Source organism: Xiphophorus hellerii, chromosome 16 (assembly GCF_003331165.1).
Source record: "Xiphophorus hellerii strain 12219 chromosome 16, Xiphophorus_hellerii-4.1, whole genome shotgun sequence".
NCBI classification, from domain to species: Eukaryota; Metazoa; Chordata; class Actinopteri; order Cyprinodontiformes; family Poeciliidae; genus Xiphophorus; species Xiphophorus hellerii.
Window position 1 is genome coordinate 24,141,257 of NC_045687.1, and position 26,585 is coordinate 24,167,841.

The 26,585-nt window shown below is 43.0% G+C and overlaps 2 protein-coding genes across 3 annotated transcripts in view; both read right to left on the reverse strand.

The window, feature by feature from the left end:
* Nucleotides 1-587: 587 nt before the first annotated feature.
* Nucleotides 588-7,861, reverse strand: hao1 (hydroxyacid oxidase (glycolate oxidase) 1). Its single transcript, XM_032588117.1, has 8 exons — nucleotides 7,671-7,861; nucleotides 5,784-5,935; nucleotides 4,678-4,948; nucleotides 4,391-4,563; nucleotides 3,287-3,378; nucleotides 1,740-1,898; nucleotides 1,550-1,619; nucleotides 588-919 (listed from the first exon to the last, which is right to left on the reverse strand). The coding sequence occupies exons 1-8, from the start codon at nucleotides 7,805-7,807 to the stop codon at nucleotides 852-854; spliced, it is 1,122 nt and encodes a 373-aa protein (XP_032444008.1). The 5' UTR covers nucleotides 7,808-7,861; the 3' UTR covers nucleotides 588-851.
* An 819-nt stretch (nucleotides 7,862-8,680) lies between these two features.
* The window catches only part of smg1 (SMG1 nonsense mediated mRNA decay associated PI3K related kinase), a 54,462-nt gene continuing 36,557 nt past the window's right edge, over nucleotides 8,681-26,585 (reverse strand). For both annotated transcript variants that reach the window (XM_032588093.1, XM_032588092.1), the window contains 22 exons: nucleotides 26,339-26,477; nucleotides 25,384-25,493; nucleotides 25,092-25,310; nucleotides 24,785-24,978; nucleotides 22,948-23,120; nucleotides 21,412-21,691; nucleotides 20,807-21,079; nucleotides 19,694-19,928; nucleotides 19,403-19,614; nucleotides 18,237-18,393; nucleotides 17,217-17,406; nucleotides 16,705-16,985; nucleotides 16,300-16,509; nucleotides 15,488-15,625; nucleotides 14,266-14,418; nucleotides 13,467-13,646; nucleotides 13,096-13,323; nucleotides 11,783-11,994; nucleotides 11,601-11,701; nucleotides 10,222-10,398; nucleotides 10,018-10,124; nucleotides 8,681-9,839 (listed from right to left, as the gene is read on the reverse strand). In XM_032588093.1, coding sequence (XP_032443984.1) covers nucleotides 9,762-9,839; nucleotides 10,018-10,124; nucleotides 10,222-10,398; nucleotides 11,601-11,701; nucleotides 11,783-11,994; nucleotides 13,096-13,323; nucleotides 13,467-13,646; nucleotides 14,266-14,418; nucleotides 15,488-15,625; nucleotides 16,300-16,509; nucleotides 16,705-16,985; nucleotides 17,217-17,406; nucleotides 18,237-18,393; nucleotides 19,403-19,614; nucleotides 19,694-19,928; nucleotides 20,807-21,079; nucleotides 21,412-21,691; nucleotides 22,948-23,120; nucleotides 24,785-24,978; nucleotides 25,092-25,310; nucleotides 25,384-25,493; nucleotides 26,339-26,477 — 4,047 coding nt within the window. In that variant the 3' untranslated portion in view covers nucleotides 8,681-9,761. The remainder of the gene's footprint in view (nucleotides 9,840-10,017; nucleotides 10,125-10,221; nucleotides 10,399-11,600; nucleotides 11,702-11,782; nucleotides 11,995-13,095; nucleotides 13,324-13,466; nucleotides 13,647-14,265; nucleotides 14,419-15,487; nucleotides 15,626-16,299; nucleotides 16,510-16,704; nucleotides 16,986-17,216; nucleotides 17,407-18,236; nucleotides 18,394-19,402; nucleotides 19,615-19,693; nucleotides 19,929-20,806; nucleotides 21,080-21,411; nucleotides 21,692-22,947; nucleotides 23,121-24,784; nucleotides 24,979-25,091; nucleotides 25,311-25,383; nucleotides 25,494-26,338; nucleotides 26,478-26,585) is intronic.

Genomic DNA, 26,585 nt, shown 5'->3' on the forward strand with positions numbered 1-26,585 from the left:
GGTTCTTTCATTTTCAGAAAGGATTTTGTCAGTGGTGGTTGGCTGTGGTCAGTAGCAGCAGAAAGGTCCTTCCCTTAGGGTACCTTTAATAAAATAAAATAAAAAAAACACCACGTAAGCCCTCAGTTTATCTGGATCCTTTTCTCATACAGTATTTTATGATAGATAATTTAATAGTTGCAGACATAGCAGCTGTTTTCAGGGTCCTCATTCTGTACATATTCCTGTTTTTACTCCCTGCACCAGAATATCTGCCCACTCCCACTCCCACTCCCACCAGACTGTTTTTTTTTATAGCCAGCCTTTTGCTTACACCTCAACACTCCATGTTTTGGTACATTTGTTTGAATGCATAAACCCATGTATCTTTTATGGTCATTGTTTTTTACCGTCATGATATTCAAGTCAAAACACACTTTTGTTTTTGGACACAACACAAGGTAAGCTAAAATAAGGAGTTCACCAGTTGTTTCATTGTCTCCTAAAATAACACTGCCAGTGGTTAATAAAGGAAATAACTGAATGAAAATATGTAGATTGTGTAAAGATGTTTAGCATTTAGCAGACAAAATAAAGGCAACAATAAATACAAAGGTTTTACCAGTGGTCATATTTATTTCACAGGTGATGATGAGCGAGTTCGGAAACATCCATAGTAGATCTGCAAAAGTCACAACCAACACCTTCCTGTTAATGCCACATGTTTCTCTCCTCACTGTACTAACCTATTAGACCCAACATTTTATTTGATGATTTCTATGTACAGTTTGCCAATCGACTCTAGGCACAAGGAAAGTGAACTAACGAGGCATTAGACATGCTGGGTGAGCCATTATCCTGGGATTCTTCTCTCACATCCTGGAAGTGAAGTCCGCCCTCCTCACCAAGGACCGGCTCACCTCGGATATAGAGCGGCAACCTGCGCACAGTCAGAGATCATTCATCCAGACATTCACAATGTCTACATACAGTCCAAGATACACCAACCGTTTCACTACTGTAGCGAAGCAAAACAGTCGAGAAGCATAAAGAAGTGCATAGCTAAAGAAGAAGGAAGAAGTTCCTTGAATGAAATGAAATGTGCAGTACATTTCACTTCACTAAACAAGCTCAGATGAAACAAAACATAAACTTTTTGACCTGAAGGCCAAAAGTGGGCAAAAGTAGTACTTTAATTCAAAGCTGGTAGTAATGATCCAAAAAGGAGTGAAATGAGATTCTGCAGAATGTAGACTCAGTGGCATAAAACAACACACACTTCTCAAATCCTTTTACTTCATTTCAATTCTGCACCACTTTGTGTTGGTCCATTATATACAATCTAAATAAAATCCTAATAAAATACCCTGACGTCTACAATACGTGAAGAATTTTTGATGTAGAAAGGGGTATGGATACTTTTGCAAGGTATTGAGTGCAGAGGAAGTTGTGCAATCATTTGAATCAGGTGTTGTATAACAGCAACTCTTCTGAAATAAGCTGGGTGGTGGTCTCTGAGGATTGAGAAACTCTTCTATGAAGGGTCAACAAACAAGGACATCCCAGTTACCTGACAGAGCCAAAGCCAGTCGGAGCTCCTCTTTTAGAAGTTCCAGTAGCTCGGTGACTCCTTCTTCTCCCTGGTCAGAGACAGGACGCAGCATTGGGAGGAGGTTTGTGCTAGGTAGATGAAGTTAACCTATAAAGCATGTTTAGTTCCAGAGAAGACGCGCTCCTAAACCAGGGTGGTGGTTGTTCACCTGACAGGCAAGTCCCCACAGAACCGGACGACCGATGAAGACAGCTTTTGCTCCCAGAGCTAAAGCCTTGAGGACATCCGTCCCTCGTCTCACTCCTCCATCCATGAAGACTTCACAACGACCCTGAACGGCCTTCACCACTTCTTCCAGCACTTCTAGCTACACACGCGCACACACACCCACACACACACACACCCACACACACACACGCGCACACACATCAAAAACGACAACACTGTGTTAATGATTTAAGCTGTTGAGTGTCTGGTGACCAAACCTGGATAACAGGAAGAAAAAAATAAAAAGAACTTTTTTGGTCCATATCAAGAGTTTGATTATGCATTCACACCTCCTCAAACGAACTGGACTTTCTAGGTAAAACAGACTGGAGTTGAATTAAAGTGGACTGAACAAGGTTGGTGGGAATCAAACTCGGATGCAAACAAAAACAAAACATCGAAGGAAATGACACAAAAACCTCCAGTCTGCCCAAAAACCTTGGTCTGGGTTTGGTTGAAGTTCGAATTTATATGTGAAGGCCACGCGCACCGGAGACCGCTCCAAACGCAGGAAGCGGACCATAGAGTAGGGCATTCTGGGTAAATGCAACCAAAACAAACAGACTAGTTTGGCGCTGGCAGGAGAAATAACTTGTGGTCTTTTGCTAAAGGTAAAAGAGAAATCCTACAACCACTAAAATCTGATGCAACTCCATTTTTGTTTGTTGAAGAAGGAAGTTGTACGAGCTCAGTGTCTTCTTCAGAGGTTATTGTGTCATTTCCTTAAATGTTTCTTGGTGCAGTGCCACCAAAGGTGAGGAGGGGGACAGGTTTTTCAGAGGATTTGGTTCGTTTATACAGAGCTATATGAAAGAGAACCACTGCAGCTCTGGATATGGAACAAATGTTGCAGTTTTGCTGCAAATTAAACAGAGTTTACTGGACTATCAGGTGTGAAGATCTGCTAGTCTTCACTAGCATCACAGTTCAATTATGCATGCAAGCAAACTGGACTTTTCAGGCACACAAACTAGAGTTGGATTAAAGGTGGATTAAACAGGACTGGTGTGAAAACACCCTGAATGTGGGATGTTGGTTGTTGCCAGACAAGTTGGTCTGAGTGTTTCAGATCTTAATGATCTACTAGGCTTTTAAAAATGATCTCAGGTTTCCACAAATGTTCAGAAAAGCTGCAGTGAACTCCAGCTTTGTGACTCAAACTGTCTTGTTGATGCCATAGATCATAGGGGAATGGCCAAACTGGTTCCAGAGATTGCAGACTTTAGTTGTATCCTGTATTTGAAACCGAGTTCTGCAGAACACCATCTCCTAACACAACATCGAGACCCTCCAAGTAGACCATATTGAGTGACACAAAAAAAAAGGAAAACAACAAACTGAGGCTAAAAGTCACACAGAGTTTACTTACAAACATGAACGCAATAGAATCTTTAGTATCAGCAACTGCTATTTAATTTTCTGTGTAGAAATCGACCAAGCACACACACACACACACACACACACACACACATCCCCACACACACTGACCGTTGCAGGAACGCCATCGAGTTGTCGAGCTCCATGGTTGGACACCAGGATGCCACTGACTCCATAGTTCACAGCCTGGACAGCATCTTGGCCTGCAGACAGTCCAGTGCGTCAGAGGCTCAGACTGCAGAGGTTCCACATGTTAGGATCACCAAACCACACAGAATTACTCCAACAGAGTCTTTTGTAGGCACTCTGAGATTCTTAGGTAACCATGAGCACAACAGCGCCATCTACAGACCACAGTGTGGATGTGAAATGTTAACCTTCAACAAATAAAACAAATGAAGTACGATTTGTTCTCAGAACAGAACATGGCAGTGGTGTTCTACAATGCACCCAAAACGTTTTCACAACACCTCATTGTTTCCTACTTTGCATTATGTCACAGCTTTATTCCAAAATGGCGCCAATTCTTGTTACCTAGGTGATGTGGATCTCTGTCAGGTTGGGAGATGAATTAGCGTTTTAGCCTGAGGTCCAGAACACTTTCTGGAAGAATTTATTTTATTTAATCTCTCCCTCTTTGTGGACAAGCTGCAGAAAAACCAGCTCTATAGCATGATGCTGCCACTACCATGTTTCACGGCAGGGACGATGCTAGCCAGATGTTGTCGTGGTGACATCACAACTCTGTTTCTCCTCACCTGACAATCTCTAAGGTGTTTTCTAGTGAAATTAAGTGGGCTGCCATTTCCACAGGTCACTAGTGGAAATGGTGTGTGTTAGCAACAGTGGACCGCCTTTGGAAACGTCCAGAGTTGGACAAAAAAATCTAGACTCCAGAGGGAACTAAATAGAGCTTTCAAGATAGAAGTTGTGCACTTAAATCTTATTTTATCAATAACATTTTTGCTGATTTTGGAACAAGGACGTAACAAAGTGGTGTGAATACTTTCTGGATGCATTGTTGCTACGGTAACCAGAAAGCCAACTAGACCATGTGATCTTCGGTGAACTTCCCTGATCCTACCTCTAATGTTTTGCCTGTTTATTACAGCATGTGTTGTCGTTCACCAGAGGTTAAAATGGTGGAACAATCCCAATGCCAAGTATAGAGATAAACAAAGCTGCATGTGGATGACTGTGTCTGCGTGTGTGTACCGTTCAGAACGCCTTTTATGATCACAGGAAGCCGTGAATGTTTCTTCAGCCAGGTGATGTCGTCCCAGCTGAGAGCCGGCTCGATCGCGTTAGCAACGTAAACAGCCAAACCGCTGTCGTTGCCATAGTCATCCTCAGAGAAGGACAGAGAGGCTGAGGAGAAGTTAGACATTCTAGGAGAACACACACACACACACACACCCACACACACACACACGAATGAGAACCTTTGGTCCAGATGAAGGAAGTTGGCAGAACCTCACCGTCATCCCGTCTTTGGTTCCTACCGTAAATGTGAGGGCATTTTAAAGCGGTTGCGAACATCGTCCAACCTCTTCCCCAGGTAGGGCGTATCCACGGTAACAAAGAGAGCCTTGTATCCAGCCTTCTCCGCCCGGCGCACCAGTGACAGAGTGAGCTCCCGGTCTTTGTAGATGTAAAGCTGCATCCAGAGGACCCCGCCGCTGCCCGGAGAGGATGCCATTGCTGACATCACTTCCTCTATGCTGGAGGTGGCCCAGGAGCTCAGCATCATTCCTGTACCTACTGCTTTGCATGCTGGGAAGACAAGTGATATTCCTGGGGATGAGGTTTATCTTTATGCCCTCTCTGTTGTGAGAAAATAGTGTCCAAAGAACTGATTCTCCCTAAAACTCTAGATCACATGTGTCAAAGTGAAGGCCCCGGGGCCAAATCTGGCCCACCACAGAGCTCTTTTTATGGCCCTCCACACGCCATAGGTACACATAAATAGAACCTTCAGGATAACAGTTGTGTGCTTAAATAATATTTTGTCAATCAAATCAAAGCAGTTTATCTGTTTACAGCCAAATTACACCAATCCATCTAGTTTTTCGCAATTCTGTGATTGTGGACATTCATGCAAAATGCATTAATGCATAATGTGTAATTGTGGGTTTATTTAATAAAAATTCTTACTTTAACTACACTGCTGCTTAAGCCTTACTACATGTCAAATTTTAGTCCACAATCAACATGGTAAAAAAAAGTCACATTTACCATAAGCACTAATATCACAAAATTCTTTTAAGTTATTTCTAAATTAGCACCAGAAAAAAAAAAAAAGCAATTTTGATTACAAAATCACAAAAGCAATCAAGAAATCCCGATGGGACAGATTAACGAGAAAAGATGTTCAATATTAGAAGTGCTTATCGGATGCAGAAACAGTTATTTATTAATATTTTAACAGTTTGTTCGTAGGTTTTGTCAAACCATTCTGGCACAACTGACTAATAAAAATATTCATGATCTTGATATGACTTGAATTATAAATGAGTTTGGCAGCCCTGTCCTAGTTACTGTAGCTAGACCCCTCTATTACTGCATGTTGCAAGCTTCACATGGTGTGTGTGTGTGCATGTGTGCTAACCTCTAGCCGTAGCCGTCTCCCCTGCAGGATGAGCCAATCTCTGCATAGCTGTGGATCCAACACAGAGGGGCATGCTGAGCTTGTGGCCCAGCACAGAGATGGACATGTCCACAACAGACACGTCCCTCAGCACCCGGGGGACAAGGTACCACCTGGATGCACACACACAGACCCTCAGGTGACTTGCTGTGTGTGTGAACTGTTTTTAAATGACCGCCGTGCAAAATATACACAAGAAGCAAAAAGACTGACTTCAAAGGTCAAGTAATTCTTTTTTCCAGAGATCCATTTCTGGCAGGTTCTAGTTCAGTTTATTTCAAAAACAGGATTCAGTACCACAAAAAAACAAAACAAGACAAAAAAGATCAAATATATTAAGCAAAATATCAATTCAAGACCATGAATATTGCAGCTTTTTAAATCAAGTAAAATGTATATAATAAATGATTAGTATCTGGTTCGATCAAATCTGCAAAACACCTAAGGAAAATAAAATGACCATGTGCCTTCAGCTCACTGAGGGCGGCACATAGAGCTGCTACCGATGGCCGACAAGAAAATATGGAACACGATCAAGCAAAAAGTCCAGAGCAATGCGGCTTGAAAACAGCAAATGTATAATGAAAGAAATGAAAAGCAAAGTGACAGAAATAGGAGGCCATGTTAATGAGTAAACAGGGAGATTGTTGCTAAATGAAGGGAACAGAGTAAAAACTATGAGTAACGTGAACAACGTTACATGTAGCTTTGCACAAGGTACCAAAAGGCTGAAGGGAAACTATCCTGGACTGTGGGCAGTTGAGAGAATTAGAATTCAGTGATCAATCCTGTGCTTGTGACCAAAGACAGAGGAATAAACGGAAGAGGAAACACACAGTCCAAAATGAAAAACGGTTCATTTTGGGGTATTGTGTTTTCCACACACATGGTATTAGTTGATGGCACAATCAAATAACTCTGTTATCTTCAACTCTTTGTGTATATCAACAAGAGTTAAAAGAAATGACATGACAAAATAAATTTGACACCTCAAAATTCTGTCTATAAGGACCTCCTGCCGTTTCCAACACTCCGCCTTCAGCACGTCATGGCAACAATGCGTCTCATTATGCTGTTTACAGCTGTTCTGAGGGGGGTTGCGCTGAGAAGTATCTGGTACAATGAACTCAGAAGATGTCCAGCTCCACCGGGTGTTTGCTCCTTCAGACTAGTGGCAGCAATGATCAGAGTGGGGCAGGGCTGCTCTGAGAGGGAGAAACTCAGCTGGGGACTGCAGCTCTGAGGAGGAACTGTGTGGAAATGGGTGGAGCTTTATAAGAGGAAGCGCTTAGGCACCTCTGAATGGTTGCCATGGAGATTACAGGATTTCTCAAACATGCGTGAAAGAATCAAAACAACACTCCGGGAATGTTTTTCATGAGGGAATAACAGCTCAAAAAAGTTGATTTTATAGAATACGTCCCTTTAATAAACTAAGAGTGAGGAACATAACTTGAATTTTCTCTGGATGTATTTGCTCCTGATTTTCCAGAACTCAAATTGTGTCTTGGTGATAATTTTTTTGTCTCCCCACTGATGGGACAACTACAACCTGTGTAATATTACATTATATTATTATATGTTCGTTCTTGTACACATGTACATATTTGAAACAAGATGATCATAAAGTATAATTAATGCCCAGAGCTTTGAGTTCCTAAACCATCTCCATGGAAGCCAGAATGCTCAGATAAACCTGATTGAACTACATCACTGTCTAATAATCCACTGAATGTCTAAGTAAAGACATTCAGCAGTTAATGTTTCCCATGTCCATCCAGACCTGGGCAGAGAGTGGACGGACGGACAGCAGCTGCTGCCACTCTGCAGAAGCGGGTCAGACAGTACCTGTTGAAGGCGGCCACGTTGTCGGCCAGCGTGTTCTGGCCGTCGGCTCCGGAGCGGTAGTAGTCATACACAGCTTTAGGGAGAACCCTCCTGGCCTCCTCCTCATAATCGGAGACACACACCCGCTGTCCAGACATGGCTGCTCCCGTCAGTCTGACGCGTCGCCACAGGCCCGGCTGGAAATAAGCAGAGCTCCGGTAATCATTAACCTGCTGGAGGCTCCATCTAGCCTCAGGGGTTCTGCTGGGTTCCAGCTCCACGGTTTACGCAACGTCATCGTCACGGCTGCGGCGCTGGACCAGATGGGACTTCATATCCTGAGTTTGGATTGTGAAACAGTGAACTTTGAATCCATAGCTGTTGGTTTAATAAACAGGAGGCTGCAGTTTCCATAATGAAATGCTAAAGTGTGCTTATGTTAATATTTGTGCACCAAACAACTTGGTGTAATGAGAGCAGGGCTGGACAATAAACCAAACAATAACTTCTCTCGACAGACACATGATCAGCATCAATAGATAATACATCTGATAGAATATCATCATATTCCTAAAATAAGAAGGTATTTTTTGCCAAAAGTGATTTTTACCCACAAACAAAAAATACATCTTTTAGGCAATAAAAAATTTTTTTGTCAAAAAATGACTTGGGCTGTTATCTTAGGAAGGTGACGATATATAGAATAATCACTGAACCCCGACCCAGAACCGCACAGCATTCTGGGGGATACAGGCAGACGAAAGGCTTTAGCCGCTCAACCTCTCAAGCTAGGTCGGTGGCATCACTCTTTGGTTACCTAGCAACAAGCTGTTGAGTAACTTGTGCAGCAACAGTTTCAGGTTTTATCACCGTGCGTCATAACTGCTTAAAATTAAGAAACAACGGTGTGAAGTGAAAACTGTGGCTTAAGCAGGAAAGGTCAATGATTTCAGATATTTAAAACAAAATCAATATTCAATAATGTAGGGCTAATCCAGCCCTACATGAGAGGACCACAGTGAAAGACAGCCTACTGTTCTCAGTTCCACATTTATTTGGCATCCAACAGAATTCAATAAAAGATTTAAGAATAAACACGTTTCACCGTCACCACAAACATAATTTTTCAGAATAAAAATGTAAAACAGGAAGAGCTGAGATTCCTCAATTGCAACAGGCAGCTCAAAAAAAAGAAGAAGAAGAAGAAATGTAGTCTTACAGAAAGTTCCAAAGCACGGCACAGACTAAAGATCTAGAGCAAAGGGAAAACTAAGAGGTCCTTGTTGAAGGGACTATAACTGCTTTTATTCTGGATCATCAAAAACTATTTGACATGACGAGACGTTTCAGTTTAATCCATGAAACCACTCCCACTGTGGTTTAATCCACATAGGACACTGGATGTGTCGGCGTCTCCATGGTTCCACCAATCACAGCGCAGTGTGAGGACAGTCCCTCCCTCCTCGGCGGCCGACCTTTCACCCCTACCTGCGTCGTCTGTTGTCCAATCGCCGTCACAATGTCGCTGAGGAAGAGGAGTAGAGAAGAAGAAGAAGCGTGGCCATGGAAACGCCTCGTCCATCTGAGGCTGACCCCGGTAGAGTCCTCCCCACAGAGTCGGCTGTGAGCGGCTCCCTCCTGCTGCCCCCCCCCGCCCTCAGATGGGCGTCAACAGGCGCAACAAGATGCATCGATGTTCATGGGGAAAACTGGGTGTAGTGAGCTATGCAGGTGGGGGGGGGGTGTTTCCAAGAGGAGGGTTAGGAGGCCTTTCCCTTCCTCCCCCCCTGCATTTCCCCCTCTCCCTCCCGGCAGAGGTGTTTGGCCCAACCCGACCCCTAAATGAGGAAGGCGGGTGAGCGGGCTCACTAAGCGTTGCGTTAGCCTGAGCGCCGGTGGTTGCAGGGGAGGGGGGGTGTGGTTGCAGCGATGCCGCGAGGCCGCTGCCCCCAGTGTGGATGCCCAGGAGCTTAGGGGGGCGGACTAAGATGCCGCCGCCCATTTTCCTCCCCCTCGGGTGGCCCGGTGCTGCTGTTCCGACACCCCAGTCCCGCAGGACTCTGGTGGATCTCCAAGCCTTCGCTGGACCCTAGACAGGAAGTAGCATGGTGCTCACACCCAGGCGGTCCAGCCCTCGTACAGCTGGGCCAGGTTGTCCATGTTGGTAGCCTCTTTGATGACAAAGTCCACCTGCAACGACAGAACCAGGCGGGTCAGGACGCACAAACATGGAAATAGCCAATTATGAAAAATATTGGTAGTTGGAGCCCTAATTATGTTCATTGTGATTTTTTAAATTAATTTTTTTTTTTTTTTGCCACTAGAGTACTTCAGTACAGTAACTGTACTTCAGTCAGTGATTCGTTACCTGCTCCGTGACGCTCATCCTCCTGTTGGAATCGATGTCTCTGCCCTCCAGCTTGGCTTTCACCCTCTTCCACACACTGACTGCATATGAGTTCCTCTCCTGCACAGCTGCATGGAACATAGAATCTTGTTCAGAAGAAACGTTTCACTGTCATGACGTAGCGCCTGAAATTGGCCGCATCGACCACAGAGTGTGGGTCGGTACCTCGACCTGTCTTGGGGTCTCGTACGGCCCTCTTTGGACTGGGGTTGAGGCCTTTGCTGTTCACCACCAGCGTGCTGGGCGGGGTGTCAGCGGGGGTTCCCAGGTTACGAGGCAGTGCTTTGCGAGCATTCTGGGACATGGAGTCTGGCTGTGTCTTCATTCCACTGCATCGAACAGCTGAAACCAAGCAGCACAGAGCACTGAGTACCCAGAGCCAGACAGTGGCAGCATCATGCAGCATCTGACAGTAAGGAAGTCTTCCTGGAGCCATCGGGCCCAAATCAGGTCCCACATGGAGGTTAATACAACCAAAACCTGGTCAGAGATCTCCTCTGGTTCCCAAAGCATTCTGCACTAATACCTGAGGCCATCTGTCTGATGAAATGACCTGAGCGCTGACACACCATCACACACACACACACTCTCTCCCCTCATCTCTTTGAGGGAAAGACAAACCTCAACAAATTAAAGAGGAGCAGCCAAAAATACACAGGAAGATATATAAGATCATTAAGTTCTGACCTCCCAAACCCCAATTTATACTAGACATAATTTGTCACTCCAGCGTAGACATCCCCCCCCCCCAAAATTTATAGATAAAAAAAAGAAAAACAAGAAAAGTAGTGCCTTTTTAAAATATTTATATTTTTTTATGGGGACATTTATTTATTTTATAGTTTATTTATTAGTAATTCATTAACAACAGTACTTAATTTTGAATTAAACAAGAGAGCGAAATGTAATACCTTTTTAGGACTGCTATGAATGGACTTTAAGACCTATAGCTTCACTGAAATGTGCAAACTTTATGCAGTCAACTCACAATAAATCAAATTAAATTCAACAGGTAAACTAGCATTTACGTATTTACCTTTTATAGACACAAAACAGCCAGCTAGGTTATTCAGCCTTAAACGCCTGATAGAAAAAGAATCATAGAATATACATCCAGTGGTTCTGCCAAGACAAAATGTCAGACCTTTGATTAATGTATTTAAAGCCAACTTGCTTTTTTAAAAATGAATTGAAAACATGTTAAGGCCTTAATTTTAGATACAGAAATTTAAGTCTTTTTAAGGATCCATGTGCTTTGGAGCTTTAAAATCTTAGAAGTTTATCAGAAAATAGTGGAACCAAAATAACCCCCAAAAGAACACACATTCTAACGGCCTCTAGACTTATGAATATAAGGTGGAATGGACAACATAATTATTAATCGTGAAATTAATTTCAGTTCCTTTTAACTTGTATTTGTTTTGTCTTTTTACAAATCTGTTTTTAATATTGTTTTCTAAAAAATGTTTATGTGCATTTGTATTATCATCATCAATCACTTTATTATTTAGTTAGCAACCCTATAACCATAAAACCTTGCTCACCTGCTGCAAAGCTGGTCTGAGCTGAAGAAACAGGACTGGAGCATTCAGCCTCTCTGTCCGTCACCAGTGGGGAAGCGAAGCCCACCAGACCGTTGTAGACACTGCCATGACACACACAGCTCAGTCAGAGATCTGCCCACTGCAAGCGAAACGCTGGTGTGGGTGGGTGTGCGTGTGTGTACCTCTGGCTCTGTGTGTGCAGCTCCTTCAGGGTGGCAGGGATCTCCTCCAGCAGGTCCAGCTGCTCCTGGCTGCGGTGCTGCCCGCTGGCCTGGACCACAGTGAACAGAACCAGCTGGATGTTGTCTTGCCAGGCTTTGTACTCCAGCAGGTAGTGTCGCACGCTGCCTTCATACGCCACGTCTTCACCGTCTGCTAGTGCTGCTTCCTCATCCTGCGTCACACAGCAGACAGGTGGTGTCAGAGCCTCGCTAGAACCCCTTCAAATGTTTCAACGTTTATTTTATTGGGAATTTATGAAACAGAGCATCAAAAGTCAAACAAAACTGAGGTGAAGACAGAATTTTTTAAACTTTTATGGGTGGACTTTAAGAACTATACTATATATACACATCATAGACACAAAAAAGCTAGCTAGCTATCAAGGATATGCTAGCAGCGAGCTACTATAGCTCTGAATCCTTTTGGGAATCCTGGAGTAATCTGCAGGTCCAATAAATATATTATCCTCACTTTTCTATTTTTCATTTCATTTTTACTTAAATCACTTCTGAATAAATATGAACAGTTCCTGTTACAACTAACAGAACTCATGAATGAAAAGAAGCAGAAAGTACAAACTTGAATCTGCTCCCCATCAACGCAAAAAGAAATTTAGCTATTCAGCTCAGAAAACTATGATAGACATTTCAAATATACAAACAATACATAACAGCTTATTCAATGCCATACTGAACCTCTTAGTTAATTTAAGCTAGCATTTGTTTTTTTGTTTTTTTACAAATCTCTTCTGAATATTGTTTAGTAAAAAATGTTTATGCACTTTGGACATAAATTTTAAAGTATTGTACTTAAGTTAAACTTCGTGGAGTTTCAATACGTATTGGGTCTCTGTGACTAACAGCTTTCTTCTGTAAAGGAGAAATCTAATGTATATATGCTTTACATGCACCACCTCACACTTCCATACAATATGTCAGATATGGCACAATCGGTAAACTATACAAAATATAAAAAAAATTTTTGTCTAATAATTCCTTATTAATTACCTTATTTAAAAAAGCAATAGTTTTGGATATTATAACGCTAATATGGTTTATATAAGATTACAGTGACAAGTGTTCATCAATGAGGACACCCAAAAACTTAATTTCTATTATTTTTGTATCTCGATTCCTTCAACATCCTTCCTTGTACATCTGCCTTTTTTTACTGCTGCAAAATATCATAAAGTTTAAGACAGCAAGTGATGTCAAAAGTCAAACACTATTTTCCCCACAGTGGCCCGGATCAGCCTGCTGTGTGTTGGCTGTACCTTGGCCATGGCTCTCAGTAGGTGCTTGACATCGGCCAGCTGCCGGTTGTGATTGGACAGAATGGTCTTAATGGAATCAACCAGCAGCTGCAGCGTCTCTCCACACGCCTCCAGCTGCTGCTCTCGCTCCTCCTGACTCCTGCGCTCCATGCTTAGCTCCTCCTCCAGCTGCCTCTGAGCACAGTTTAGCCAATCAGGACTTCCGATGGGCAGGTCTATCACGGGACCCTGTGGAAACGTGGAGAGATCTTAACAGACTGAGAAATTGGGTTTTGAGTTTGACGTTGCAGTAGGAGCTGGAAAAAAAAAATCCTGAAGCTAAATTAAAGGACATTAAACGAGCTTTAATTTAGCTGAGAGGAAAAACCCACCAGTCTGTGAAGAAGCTGCAGCTCCAGTGGGGAAACGGTGCTGCTGAACTGGGAAGCGTATGAGCAGGTTTGCTGGCAGCGCTTGAGCAGCTCAAACAGCGCAGCGTCCATACTGAGCGCCTCTGGGGATCGGGTCCGCAGCCCTTCAAAGTTCAGGATGGTGGAGCACAAGAAGGTCACCTTAAAGACAGAAGTCATAAAGTTAGCATTCTGATTCACTTGTTGTCTACTAAGGTACTGTCGCAGAAGCTGAGGTCACAGCTGAGTCATACTAGTTGTAAGGGGAACGGTTGGCTAGCAGTGACTGCTGAACACTCCAGACAAATCAGACTCTAGAACTGGGCCATCCCAGTTTATCTTGGAGAAAGTCTCCTCGCCTCAGAGAGCATCTCCTCCCCAGCCTCTACCCCATCTCCATGCTCAATCCTCTTTGTCTGGACTCTGCTAGCTCATTTGGTCCACTTAGAGGACATATTCAAGGAGGATATTCAACATGTTGGGTCATCTTGACCCAACATGAGAGGTGTCCTCTCCAAGGACAAACAAGAACGAGCCTGTTGAATGTGACATGTAGTCAATAAGAAAGCAGACAAAACAAGACAACTCCCATGATGCACCAGAAAGCCTGCTGGATGTTGGAGAAGTCTTTGTATCGTTTCTCTCTAACAAACTATTGGCGTCGATTCCTCCCTGTCAGCCATGTTTGTTTACTCTGAACTTTGTGAAAGTTCCCATCTGACATCTGAATGTTAGTGAGTGAAAACATTAGACTTGACAGAGGTGAACAAGGCAGTGTTACCTGGCTGGTGCGCTGGTTGTCTCTAGCCACCGTGGCTCGTCTGTCTCTGATTGTCATCTCAAAGTCCTGCAGGACGGGAGCCAAGGCTGGGTTCGCACCACCAGCCCACTTCAATCGCTGTTCAATGCTGCCCTCTAGAGAGGCCAGTTTGTCCTGAAAACATGAGTCAGTGCACAGCACATTAGAATTATTAGGTCATATTCACTGGGCCACACTGTGGCCCAGTGAATATGACCTAATAATTCATATGGTAGCAGCCACTCCAGCCACTCCTTGTGGCTGCTACCAGGCCACTCCTTGTGGCCTGGTAGCAGCTGACGGGCTTGGAGGAAGAGAACCGATCAGAGGATAAAGGTGATATATTTGTTGGGCTGAATAAGAGGAGGTAGGAAATTGTTTTTATTTTGTTAGCAAGGCTTTTGTTCAGTTAGCTAGCCACGTATTATTGTTCATTATAAATCCAGCTTTAGTGTTTGATTCATGACTATGTCATATGTGAATGAACAGCCTATGCTGCCTTGGGAATGACTGACTCACTGACTCTAGAAATCTTTTTCAAAGCTCTAGCAGGAGGTTTTTATAGGTACTCAAAGTTTGTACTTTTTATTGACGTATAGAGAATTAGTTTTCCTTGTTTTATAGTTTTATATTTTATATGTTTTTTATCAGTTTAATTGACCTCAAGATGGGTCAATGTAACTGTAGCCTGTTTTGATTGTAAAATGTTATAAGTTGTGGCATTTTGTGGACCATAAAGGGTTAGGAATGTTTTCATTGTGGTTTGATAAACGTATTGAAAAAAATTGCGTTTCAACACTGAAATAAATTCCAAACAATAACCAACCACTTTGATGGCTTTCAATCTGTTTTCAATCTGGTTTCCATGGTTACCGCAGTACTGAATCCAGCCTCATCAAAGTGTTCAATGACATACACATAAATACAGACTGTGGAAGAACTATAGTGCTGGTTTTGTTGGGCCTCAGTGTAGAATTTGACACTGGAGCCCAGACAAAGTATTGAGTCTGGGCATAGACAAACTGTTTTTAGATTGACTTTTCTTATTTAGCCAAAAAACAACTTTGGATTTTAGCAAACTATTTATACCTTCACTGTATCTGTAGCTGGAACCGTAGTTATTACTGGTTTCTAATCAAGGCGCTATATGCGCATCGTTCTCTGTGAGACACCTGATGTAGCTCTGATCTCTCCAGACACTTACCTGAATGGCAACAATGGCTCCTTCATCCTGACTCAGCTTGTACAGCTTCTTCTTCATGTTACTGAGGATCACAGGTCGAGGAGCAATACTGACACCCAGTGGCTGATTGTTGGGACCAAGAACATCCTCATGCTGCCACTAGAGGACACACACACACAGAGAGAAATATTAGGGGAGGCCAGAACTAACAACGTTAATCATCTAGTTCCAGGCCTCAGTGTTGACACAGTATGGCAAAAATGAGCAGCCAGGATTATTTCAAGCAGCTGGGTGCTGGTTAAAAGAAGCTTTGAATCAGCGGATTTATTCATGATAAATGGCTGGATTTCAACAAACATGACAACAGAGAGAAACAACACCCAGACACACGGTGGATACGAGGATCTAGTAGGAAGAAGATGACTTTGAGAGGTTAAGGTTCTTTAAATAAAAAAAAAAGAAATATACACCGAATGGGTCATTGGTCAAGGTTGACAGAGGGGCCTTTAATTTCCCATGTAGAACAGCTAATAATGCATTTTGACTCTGAATGAAGTGTTGACATTTTCTTATTGTATAACTACTGATAATCTTTTGTGTTTGTGTTTTTCTTCTCCTTTTCTGTCCCATGTATTACATGATATTTTGAGGGTCTGCTCTCAAAACTTGTTCAATAATTAGGCCTTGTTAAAGAAAATGAACAGGAAGAAGAAGACTCAGATGAAAGCAGCATCAGGGGTCCTTCCAGTAATAAGACTCTTTATGTTTCCAGTGTCAGTGAAGCTAAATATTGAGAACCAGAGCAGAGCAGCAGAATCAGATTCAGTTTGTACCTGAAACATTGCGATATGCAGCTGGCTCCGTTGCAGGCTGGCCTTTGCAGCATCCAGGTTAATGTCCAGCCTCCTGAGCAGGTCCACCTTCTTCCAGGCCGTGTCGTAGGAGGAAGCCAGAACCGTGGACCTGTTGAGCAGCAGCTGGGAGACCCGGCCCGACGCCAGGCTCTGCTCCACGGCCTTCTTACACAGCTCATCCAGAGAAACCTGCACAAGCACCACACACACATAGTGTTACCCAATTATTCAGCTCCTATGTAGCCACATATCAGTGTGTAATAAATATCAATTCATTCCAGTAACTCATGACTATTTTAGTAAGAAATGGCCACCAAAGACTCAACAGGAATGAACAGGTGTAGCTAAAACCGCTGCTACGTCACAGATAACTGAATATCATACCTTGATCTCTGCACCAAAGTCCTTGGCCTCCACCTGGGCCACCACATCCAGGCCCAGGGCAGACAGAGTACTGCAGAGGGCCAGACCAATGGCCTGGCTGGGCAGACCCATCAGCATCTGGCGAACAAACTCGGCCGTGAAGGCCTTGATGGGGCGGGTCATCTGTTCCTCGGTGAGCAGTGCTACACCCGACCCAGTGCCACTGGGCCGGCGGTACAGAGGCTTCCCCAAACCAACAGGTCCATTTGTAGGGATCAGGTCTTCAGCTGGAGGGCAGGTACCTAAAAACCCCCAAAAAACAATAGATTCAAACAGTCAAGGGCATCAGGCCTCCTTTATTATACCAGTAATATGCAGTAGTTCTGCAGTTCTACAGGAGTAGTAGTTCTGCAGTGAACTACTACAGGAGTAGTTCACTGCAGACTGCTGGGGTAATGAATGTAAAGTTGTTTGGACACGTTGTCCTAACATGCTGGAAGTTTGTTGTCGACGGTGCAGGGAGGAGCGCTCACCGGACAGAGTCTGAGCGAAGGTGGAGCAGAGGAGGAAGAAGTCCCTGATGGTCTGCAGCCTCTTGAGGAAAAACACTTCCTCCATGAGCTGCCGCTGACTCAGGCTGTCAAAGAAGTTGAGCTGTGTTGCCCGGGACTCCCTCAGAACATCCACCTTCCTCCAGGATGGAGGCACCTCCAAGGAGCTCAGCTGGGGATGAGGAGAAAAAACCCCAAAAACATAACGTTAGTTTCCATGAGAAAACATTAGCTTTACTTAATTGACTGAAAATCAGAAAGAAAAAATACCTAGGTGTTAAAGTATTAGTACAGGAGGCAAGCACTGTGACTTTACCTCATCCTTTTTGCAACAGTTTTTAATACTGACTGACTCGATTTAATAAAGAAGCAGAAAGTTAAAGTCTAGCTTAAGCATAACAAGAAAGCACAAAACCAGATTCCTCACTGACATGGAGTCAAAATGGAAACGCTGAACCGCACCAGAGTTCACTTCAACTGGGTCAACAAATAGGGTTTTATGAAGACCAGAGTTCAATTATACATTCACAACTCCCCAAACCAACCAGACTTTGTAGGCAAATGAACCAGAGTTCCAATAAAAAGGTCTGAACAGGACTAGTTGAATGCACTCTAACAATAAATTGGCCCAGTCAAAGTCCAGACCTCCACCTGAAAGTATTAACCTGTCTATCTGAATCTGAGGGGTACTCTTAACAGACAGTAAATTGCAAAAATAACTGCTAGATATTGAAAGTTCAGTTGTTATCATTGTTATGGATAAATGAGCAAATATACATTTACTCACAGGACATTTAAAGAATTTTGCATAATTAAAATAAGCAAAAATATGAAGGCAGATATTTGAAACTTATGACTCAAAGGATAAAGATTTTAAAAAGAGGCAAGAAGCTTTAGGACTGAATTTAGGATGCATTTTAACCAAGCATAGACCCAGAGTGGTGGATTTCATTCATGAACCATGTTCATGTGACCGGCCTGAGAGGAAAAGCCGTTTGCTACCTTCTCTGTGAGTTGTCCAAAAGCGGCCTCCAGCTGGGTGAACATGCCGTCGAAGGCAACCAGCAACATTTGACCCGCTGACATCTTGGGCGTCTCTTGGCCCTGTCCGTCCATGCTGTGAGGCTGGATCAGCTCAGAGTACTGGGCACGCAGCATTCTGAAAACAAATAAGAGTTTCACACACATTCCACTTCGCTGCAAAAAACACTAAAGCTTACCAAGAATTTTGGTCTAGTTTCTAGTGCAAGTATCTTAGTGAACTTGAAACAAGACTAAACTAACTTGCAAGTAACTTTTCAGCAAAACACAGGAGCTTGTTTAGTTAGTAATTCCTTAATATTGATGAAAAAGCACTAATTCCATTAGCAGATTAGTTCACTTATAACAAGGGAAAAATGTCTATTATAAAGTGAAACAATCTGCCAATGCAACTAGTACTTGCATTGGGGCAGTATTAGGCGTTTTCCATTTTCCAGGCACAAAGTGCCATTTATAACATAACCAAGCAACTCTGCTAACTACAAATGCTCTTTCTGAAACTCCACTTTCAGGAAGACGTCACAACACGGCTCCTCTATTAACCCTTTAACAACATTTCTAACATGGCTGCACTCAGAAGTAGCTCCTATAATGAGCTCAGCAGATGCTCAGTTCCACCAGATGTTTGCTAATTGCTGCTGGCTAGTCTGAAGGAGCTGAGTGGGAGTACTGGGAGGGCTACTCTGTGAGGCGGAAACTTGGAAACTGCAGCACTAAGAAGGAATTGCACCTTGAAGGCAAAGGTAGGTCCACCCAGGTGTTTTGCAGAGCTGAATGGTTACCATGGAGATTCAAGTATTTCTCAAAGATGCAAGAAAGAGTCAAATCACCACTCCAGGTATGTTTTTGGTGAAGGAATAACATTATATGGAGTTCAAAAAAGTCATTTTTTTCAGAAAACTGTCTAGGTAAGGAATTAACTTAAAACAAGCTCATGTATCTCAGCTGAAAATTAACTTATAAGTCAGTTTTGTCTTATTTCAAGTGTACTGAGATATTTGCACTAGAACCTAAACAAAAATAACTGGTGAGATTTAGTGATTTTGCATTTCTCCTCCTTTAAAAGCTGAGGAGAAATCAGTGATTAATGCAGCAGGACAGAAGAAGCTGAGGACAGCTGCAGTCACCTGGTGATGTGCAGGAAGTGGCTGTGGCTGTCGTGGTCCAGACCTGTGGTGGCCTGCAGACTCTCGGCCAATCCCTGCAGGCTCAGGCCGTCTGAGCTCTGCTCCACCAGCTGCTCCAGCTCGGCCAGCATGGCCTCCAGGGTGGGCTCTCCTTTCATCATGCAGCGCAGTGCCTCAGGGAAGATGATCTGCCTGAAGTTGGTGTTCAGTTCCTGCAGTCCACAGTGAGTCTCATGAACTTCAGAGTCTCTCCACCGCAGCAGGTTTCATGTCAGAGTGAGGGTTTCCTACCTGGAGGCAGGTGTAAACGGCGTTGGCCAGGTAAACAGCCTGGGTGGTGAGCGACGGCGCGGGGAGCTCCAGGTCGTGGGGCAGCAGAGGGCAGCGCTGCAGCAGCGTAGCCAGACCACACACATTACCCAGCATGCTGCACAGCTCCTCCAGGAACCACGCTCCGTCCCGGGAGGTCAGGTCCACCAGCTGCTCTCCGGCGCTGGCTGCTGCTCCCTCCATCACCAGGTTACGCCTGCAACCGACCACACACAAAGCTTCTGTTAGTGCTGGATATGGAAATTATGTCTGCATGATTTACCTCAGGTAAAAATATTACGGCTTGACAGTATTAAGACTTCTGCTCTAAAATGTCTTAATTTGCATTTTGTTTAGCATACTTTGATGTGAATAGATTGGCCATTTGAATTGTGGGTTGATCTTCATCCTTTGACCTTTGACCTGTTGCTGCCAGAGTCACTGCTATTCTAAAGGAATTGTTAGGACAGACATGTGAATTTCACTGGAATTTCAAATTAGCCTAACACCATAATCTTTAGGGGCTAGAGTTAGGGCCCCCCCTACTGGGGATAAATGTGTAAGATAATGGATGATTGATGTAATTATTTCATATTAGAAGTTTTTATTGTGTTTCAGGTTCTGAGTCAGCAGATTATACATATAAATTGTATGAACACAGAAATTAAAGAAATCACAAGTATGAACATGTGTACAAAATACTACTTTGTACTTTTGCCTTAAAAGTACTTAGAATTACTTTAAAGTAGTTAAATACACAATCCAACAACTAAAAAAACAAAACAAACCAAAAAAAAAAAACTCATGCAGACAAGTTGTTACCAGCACAATATTCCACAGTAACACAGTGGAATCTGTTTCACTAATGCCAGATACTAAAGGCAGCTTGTTCATAAATTTTACCTTGACTTTATCAAATAGTGATGTGTTGTCTGGAGGAGGGGTCGTGATACTGCAGCTACACATGCAGCTTCTGCATATCGGTGTTTACCATGAAAACGCTATCCGGTCCATGTCTAGTTGTTCCCATTATTCCCTCTGCTGCACTGTTTAAAGCCATCAGTGGGACATTTCAGCGGATTTTAAGACTCCCACCTGCAGAGTGCACAGAGGGCGGAGGTGATGACTGCGGCCAAGCTCAGGGATCCCGGCTCTCCGTTCTCCCGCAGGAACACGCCGATGCAGTTCTCGATCTCCTGCAGCTGTTCCTCGCATGCTGCCACCGTGGTTCCCTCGGCCTTCAGCCGCTCCGCTTGGTGCATCATCCGCTCGTTGGTCTCAGCCACCTGGTGCTGCAGAGTAAGCTCCACGTTGGACAGAAACTGGCAGGAGGCTGGGGAGGGCTGAGGGGCAAACAGGACTTCATACCTGATGAAAGACAGAGGAGGATCTCAGAAGTTCTTATAGAGTTTGGGTGGACTTCATATTCTCATCAAACATTGTGATTTTTCTGAAAATCTGATCAATCACCAATGTTTTCTTTATTTTTGACCAATCACTGCAACTCGGCTGAATTACAAAAATACAAAAAACATCCTGCAGTGCCTGACTAAAGCAACAAAGATTATAAATAAACACTTTCAACCGCAATTTTGATCACTAGCCTTTAATTTTTACAGCCTCTAATTATTTCTCAGACAGAAAAAGTGTTTTTCACTTTAGTTTTGATAACAAGAGGTGCAGCATCCAGTGAGCCTTACTGCCTGTAGATGTGCTGACAGTGCTCCACTGTCATGTCCCTCAGCAGCTCCTCTAGCCAGGCCTTCCACTGGTGGACTCTGTGGAACAGCAGGGTGGCTCGTGGGTACAGCAGAGCGACCGTGGCGTAGCTGTGCAGCTGTTCCAGGCAACTGCGCAGGGCAGCCCGACGCTGCTGCAGCTGGGAGCTGAGCTCGGCCTCTAGGCTCTCACACTGGCTGATCAGGGGGGCCTGGCCCGCGTTCTGCAGAAAGGCAGTGGCTGGAACGTAGCTGGGAGGACCTGGAGGTGTTAGACATCACAGATTTACTGCATAGCCAAAGTAAGAGCCGCATTCTGGTCACATTCTGTAATAGAGATTACAGGAGATACTTGGTAGCTGCTGACCCAGGGCGGGGCTATAATGCGATTTTATAAAATTTTCTGATTCTGAAGGTGACATAATTTCTGTTATTTGTATTTTTTTAGGGAAAAAAATGTTAATTAAAAGAAACAGACTAAAATGGTGTTAAAAAAATATTTCTAAGCCATATAACCCAGTACTATTTAGAGGTATGGTGTGAATAAAGTTATTGTTAAAGTTAGGGGTTAGTTAGTTAGTTAGCGGTTATAGCAGGGGTGGGCAATCCTGGTCCTCGAGGGCCGGTGTCCTGCAACTCTTAGATGTCTCCCTGGTCCAACACACTTGAATCCAATAGCTGAATCACCTCCTAAGTGCAGTCAAGTTCTCCAGAGTCCTGCTAATGACCTCATTATTTGACTCAGGTGTGTTGAAGTAGAGATGCATCTAAAAGTTGCAGGAGACCGGCCCTCGAGGCCTGGAGTTGCCCACCCCTGGGTTATAGAAATGTCTGGGTTAGGTAATTGCTAAAAAGAATGCAAGTCAATGCAAAGTCCTCAGTTGGATAGAAGCAAAAGGATGTGTATGTATGTGTGTATCCACACACATACACATCTTCTATGTTCAATAAGTATATTGAATATAAGTGAACAATTTCACCATTTTCACCCATAGGCTGAGGTCATTTTCCTGGCCCTCACCTTTTCTCAGTTCTATGTTAAGAGGAGGAGCTGGGCCATAAATCTATTTAATTGATTACTTGAATTTTCAGTTTCTGAACATTTTATTTGTGGAAAATCGGGATTTTTTTCTTACCAATGCTCTGCTTGTGTCTGCATAGTTGAGAGTGATGACAGCAGACCCAAAAACTATCACTATTTGTTTAATAATTTCTATTCATTTTGAGTTTGAATTCAAGTCAACTCACAGAAAGAATGACTGAAATAAGTCATTTGTAACGTTTATAAGAAAAAACCATCAAATTTTTTTTTTTATTAAAGTCAAAATTCAAATTTGGTATAAAAGATTTTAGATTTTATTTTTAGGCCACATCTCCCAGCCCTATGTTCACCTACTAAATATAGACTTATGCAATATTATATCTACTGTTTGTTAAATGATAAACATAAACCCAGAGTAATAAACCCAACCAATATAAAAATGAAATCTCCTCCTTTGGTTTCTGCCTGTGGCTTACCCAGGTCGATGGGAGTGCTGATGTCCTGCAGCAGGCTGGCCAGCTGTGTGGCCTCCAGGCTGGAGAACGCTGCATGGTACTGAGAGATCCACTGCTCCAGGTCAGCTAGCTTGGCCTGGATAGCCTCCTGCACCGTTCTCTGCTGGGACTGCAGCTGAGTGTGTTCAGAGTACCTGCACGCAACACACAGCTCTGTTACAGCTTCCGCTCATTGTTACGCACAACACACACAATCAATCTGCAGCACCGTTTACCTACACTGGTGTGACCTAAACAAAAACAAACCAAATCCCCACGGCAGAGTGACTGTAGTTACATCACCAACACTCATGGAGGGTGTGGATGTATAACCTCCACTTCCAGTCTGGTCCCTCTTTATGGTGCTGTTGATAACTATGGAGTTATATTTGTGCTTCCATCCGGTATTCTTTGTGAGAATGATGGAAGACTTAGACTTAGACTTTATTGATCCCTTGGGAAGACTCCCTCAGGAAATTGAAATTACCAGCAGCTCCCAGGCAAAAAACAAAGATAACACACAGTAAGCACATATGTCTATGTGAACAAATAATAATTTGTGGTGCTTGAATTTAATGAACGAGCACGGTGTGTTCTGGCATGAGTTCCACTCTGATTCTCTTTTTTCTCGTGCCCTCACTGTCTGCATTCACAATTTAACAAAGTCTTTGAAATCTATCACTCATACACGGAAGTGTTTATAAGTGGAGATTTTGTTGGAATACAAACTGCTACAAGAGATCTTTCCTGCCCACATCCATCACCATCTACAACAACTCTTTAATTAAATGAGTTACAAGATTTAATTTCCCTTGAGGAACAATAAAGTATTTCTGAATTGGATTTGAAAATGGACATAAGACCGACTGCAGCTGTTAACTTCTGTAATAGCGCCAGGGGTTAAAGTAAGTGGTCCAGTACTGCATAACGCTAAAAGATTACGCCTGATCAAATACGACATTTCCATTTGTTGTTAAAATATTATTAAAATTGACAATGTAAGTATAAGTGTTGCTTACACTTACACTTAAACTGATGCATTAAATTCATCAAGGGGATTTCTTTTTCTCAGAAGTTAACTTGAACTGGGAAGTTAACTTGAACTGGGTTCAAGTTAACTTCTGGGTTTTCCTAACTCCTCTGTCTTCCAACTGATGCAACACCATGAGATCTTAATACAAACCCAGCTGAAAGATCAGTGCCATTTTTTCTGGTGATACCTTACGTTTACTTTTTATTCATTAATGGATATGATTTCAAATGTAACTAAGTAACTTCACTCAAAACAAACTCAAGTAAGAGTTCCGGTTTTTTAAACAACTTAAGGTACAAAATAGACAAATTGTAATTACCGCAATACAAATAAATGTAACTAATTACTTTCCACCCTCTATGTCACAAAAAAATATATTTTTTTGTAAAAAATAATATATATATATATATATATATATATATATATATATATATATATTTTTTTTTTTGTGTGTGTGGAAAAAATATATATTTTCCACAAAAAATATATTTTCTGCATTATCCATACAGGTTTTATTTATTTTGGTTCGCACAATGAGCCACTTTTCATCACAGTACCTGCCAGAAACTACTTTCAGCCCTGGTAGTGCTGAGATGGTTTCTACTGCATTAATGCATATTGAGCTAAATTTGTTGTTTGAACTATTAAAACATGGAGTTGGAAGCACTTTTAAAGAGAATCTGAAGTTTTCATGGATTTCATCTATTCTTGGGTAGCTGTGGTGAATCCCAGCAGCTGCAGTCTGTTCACATGAGGACCTAGTAATCCTGTTGTTGTGTCTCAGACCTTTGCTCCAGGGTGAGGATCACATGGTCCGGGTGGTTCTCTGCCCCGTCCAGGAAGTCCATCTCCTCTTGCAGTTTGGCCTGCAGTTTTTCCCCTCGACACAGCAGGTCCTGCAGGACCAAGTACTCGTCCACAGCTTCCTCCACTTGAGGCAAAACAGCCAGCATTTCGTCTCGATTCTTAAACCAGTTCACCTGGAGACAGTTCACACAGGACCTTAAACACAGTAGTCTCTCGTATCTTATATTCTGTCATGTGTTTGTAGATTAAAATCTTATTTCCAGAGATTGGTTGCCGGTTTGCTCACCTTGATCTCAGCCACCCTGGAGGAGAACAGAGAGCGAGTGATATCTCTCTCCATCTCCCTCTTGCTCTTCTTGCTGTCGGCCTGCTGGCCGCCACCTCCATACACCGCCCCGGCAAAGCCCACCTCCCCTCCAGCGGTCCAGTCCACCAGAGGATCATAGACGAAGGCTTCCAACAAGGTGAGGAGGGTCTCTCTGCCCCGACGCATTATCTGCACCACCTGAAATTACACGGGACCTCAGTGCTTCATCGGGATTGGCTTAAGGGTGGTGGAGAAGTAACGGTGCTTTAACCTGTTCACAGGACAGCCTGAAGATGCCCTCCACCCCCGTCGCTCCCAGAGCACTCTCAATGTTGTGGGTCATCCTGAAGGGAACCTTCTCTGGTACCCGCAGACTTTTCCCTGGTAACAGATAAAACAAACGATTCAATCGACTGGCCCCTACTGGTACCAGGGTCTTCCACTTCCAGTAAAATAATGCTCAGATTAACTGAATCCACTCCCCGATGTTCGATCTAGGGATGCACCGATCCACTTTTTTCACTTCTTATACGGATATGTGAGGTTTAGTGTCTGATCCAATCCGAACCGATCCGACACAGAAAAACATCTGAACTGACTTAAGACATTTCTTCGTTTTTTTTTTAAACACAGACCAAATGTAATGAATTACAAATGTATCTGATAACTCTGCACTAGTAGTGCTCACTTAAACATGCCAACAGCTTATAGAATCTTGATCAAACATGTAAAAACAACTTTCATTTGTTCAGTCAGTGCAATTAGGAGTAGAACAATCAATTTAAAATTATTTATCATTTCACTTTCTAATAGTTTTTAGATACACAGTTTACACTAGGGATAAGTGCTGCTATTTAGCTTGTAATGTAAGCGCTGTGATGCAAGTATGGGACTGCTGGTTTATTCAGTTTGTCTATGTTAATGTGCATCTGTACTTATCTAACAAACCTAATAAAAATAACTAATAAAGAAACTGACAAAAACAATAGGCTGACTTTTTTGGTCAAACGTGTAAAATAAACTGCAACAAATCTTCCTTCAAATGATTCAGAAACCACATTTACAAATTCTAAATATAATGTAAAATAAATAATAAAGCATGACGTCGCTCAGAGCACAAAGCATAAAATTACATTATGGATTGGGTGTCTAGAATTGTTTTCAATAATGGGAGTGATACAGATATTAATATTGGATTAGTGCGTCTCTAATCAGATCAAACGGACCTTTTTCAAAGCACACGTTGTAGTCGATGTGCACCACCTCTCCAGTGGTCATGTCGATCAGCACGTTGTCCAGGTGGCGATCTCCGAGGCCGATGATGTATCCCACCATGGACATGACAGCAGTGGACCTGGCGTACGACTGGAGACAAGAGAATAAGCATCAACTCACTGCTGATTAATGGCTACAATCCTCAGAGCTTTACAAAACACACTGGAAAAACTCTCCATCAGATTATTTTAGTAATCG

Coding starts and splice junctions, on each gene's coding strand:
- hao1 (XM_032588117.1), bottom strand. CDS start 7,807: ATGTCTGGACAGCGGGTGTGTGTCTCCGATTATGAGGAGGAGGCCAGG. Junction 4,949..5,783: donor GGAGACGGCTACGGCTAGAG/GTTAGCACACAT, acceptor TTGTCTTCCCAG/CATGCAAAGCAGTAGGTACA. Junction 920..1,549: donor ACTGGCTTTGGCTCTGTCAG/GTAACTGGGATG, acceptor GACTGTGCGCAG/GTTGCCGCTCTATATCCGAG.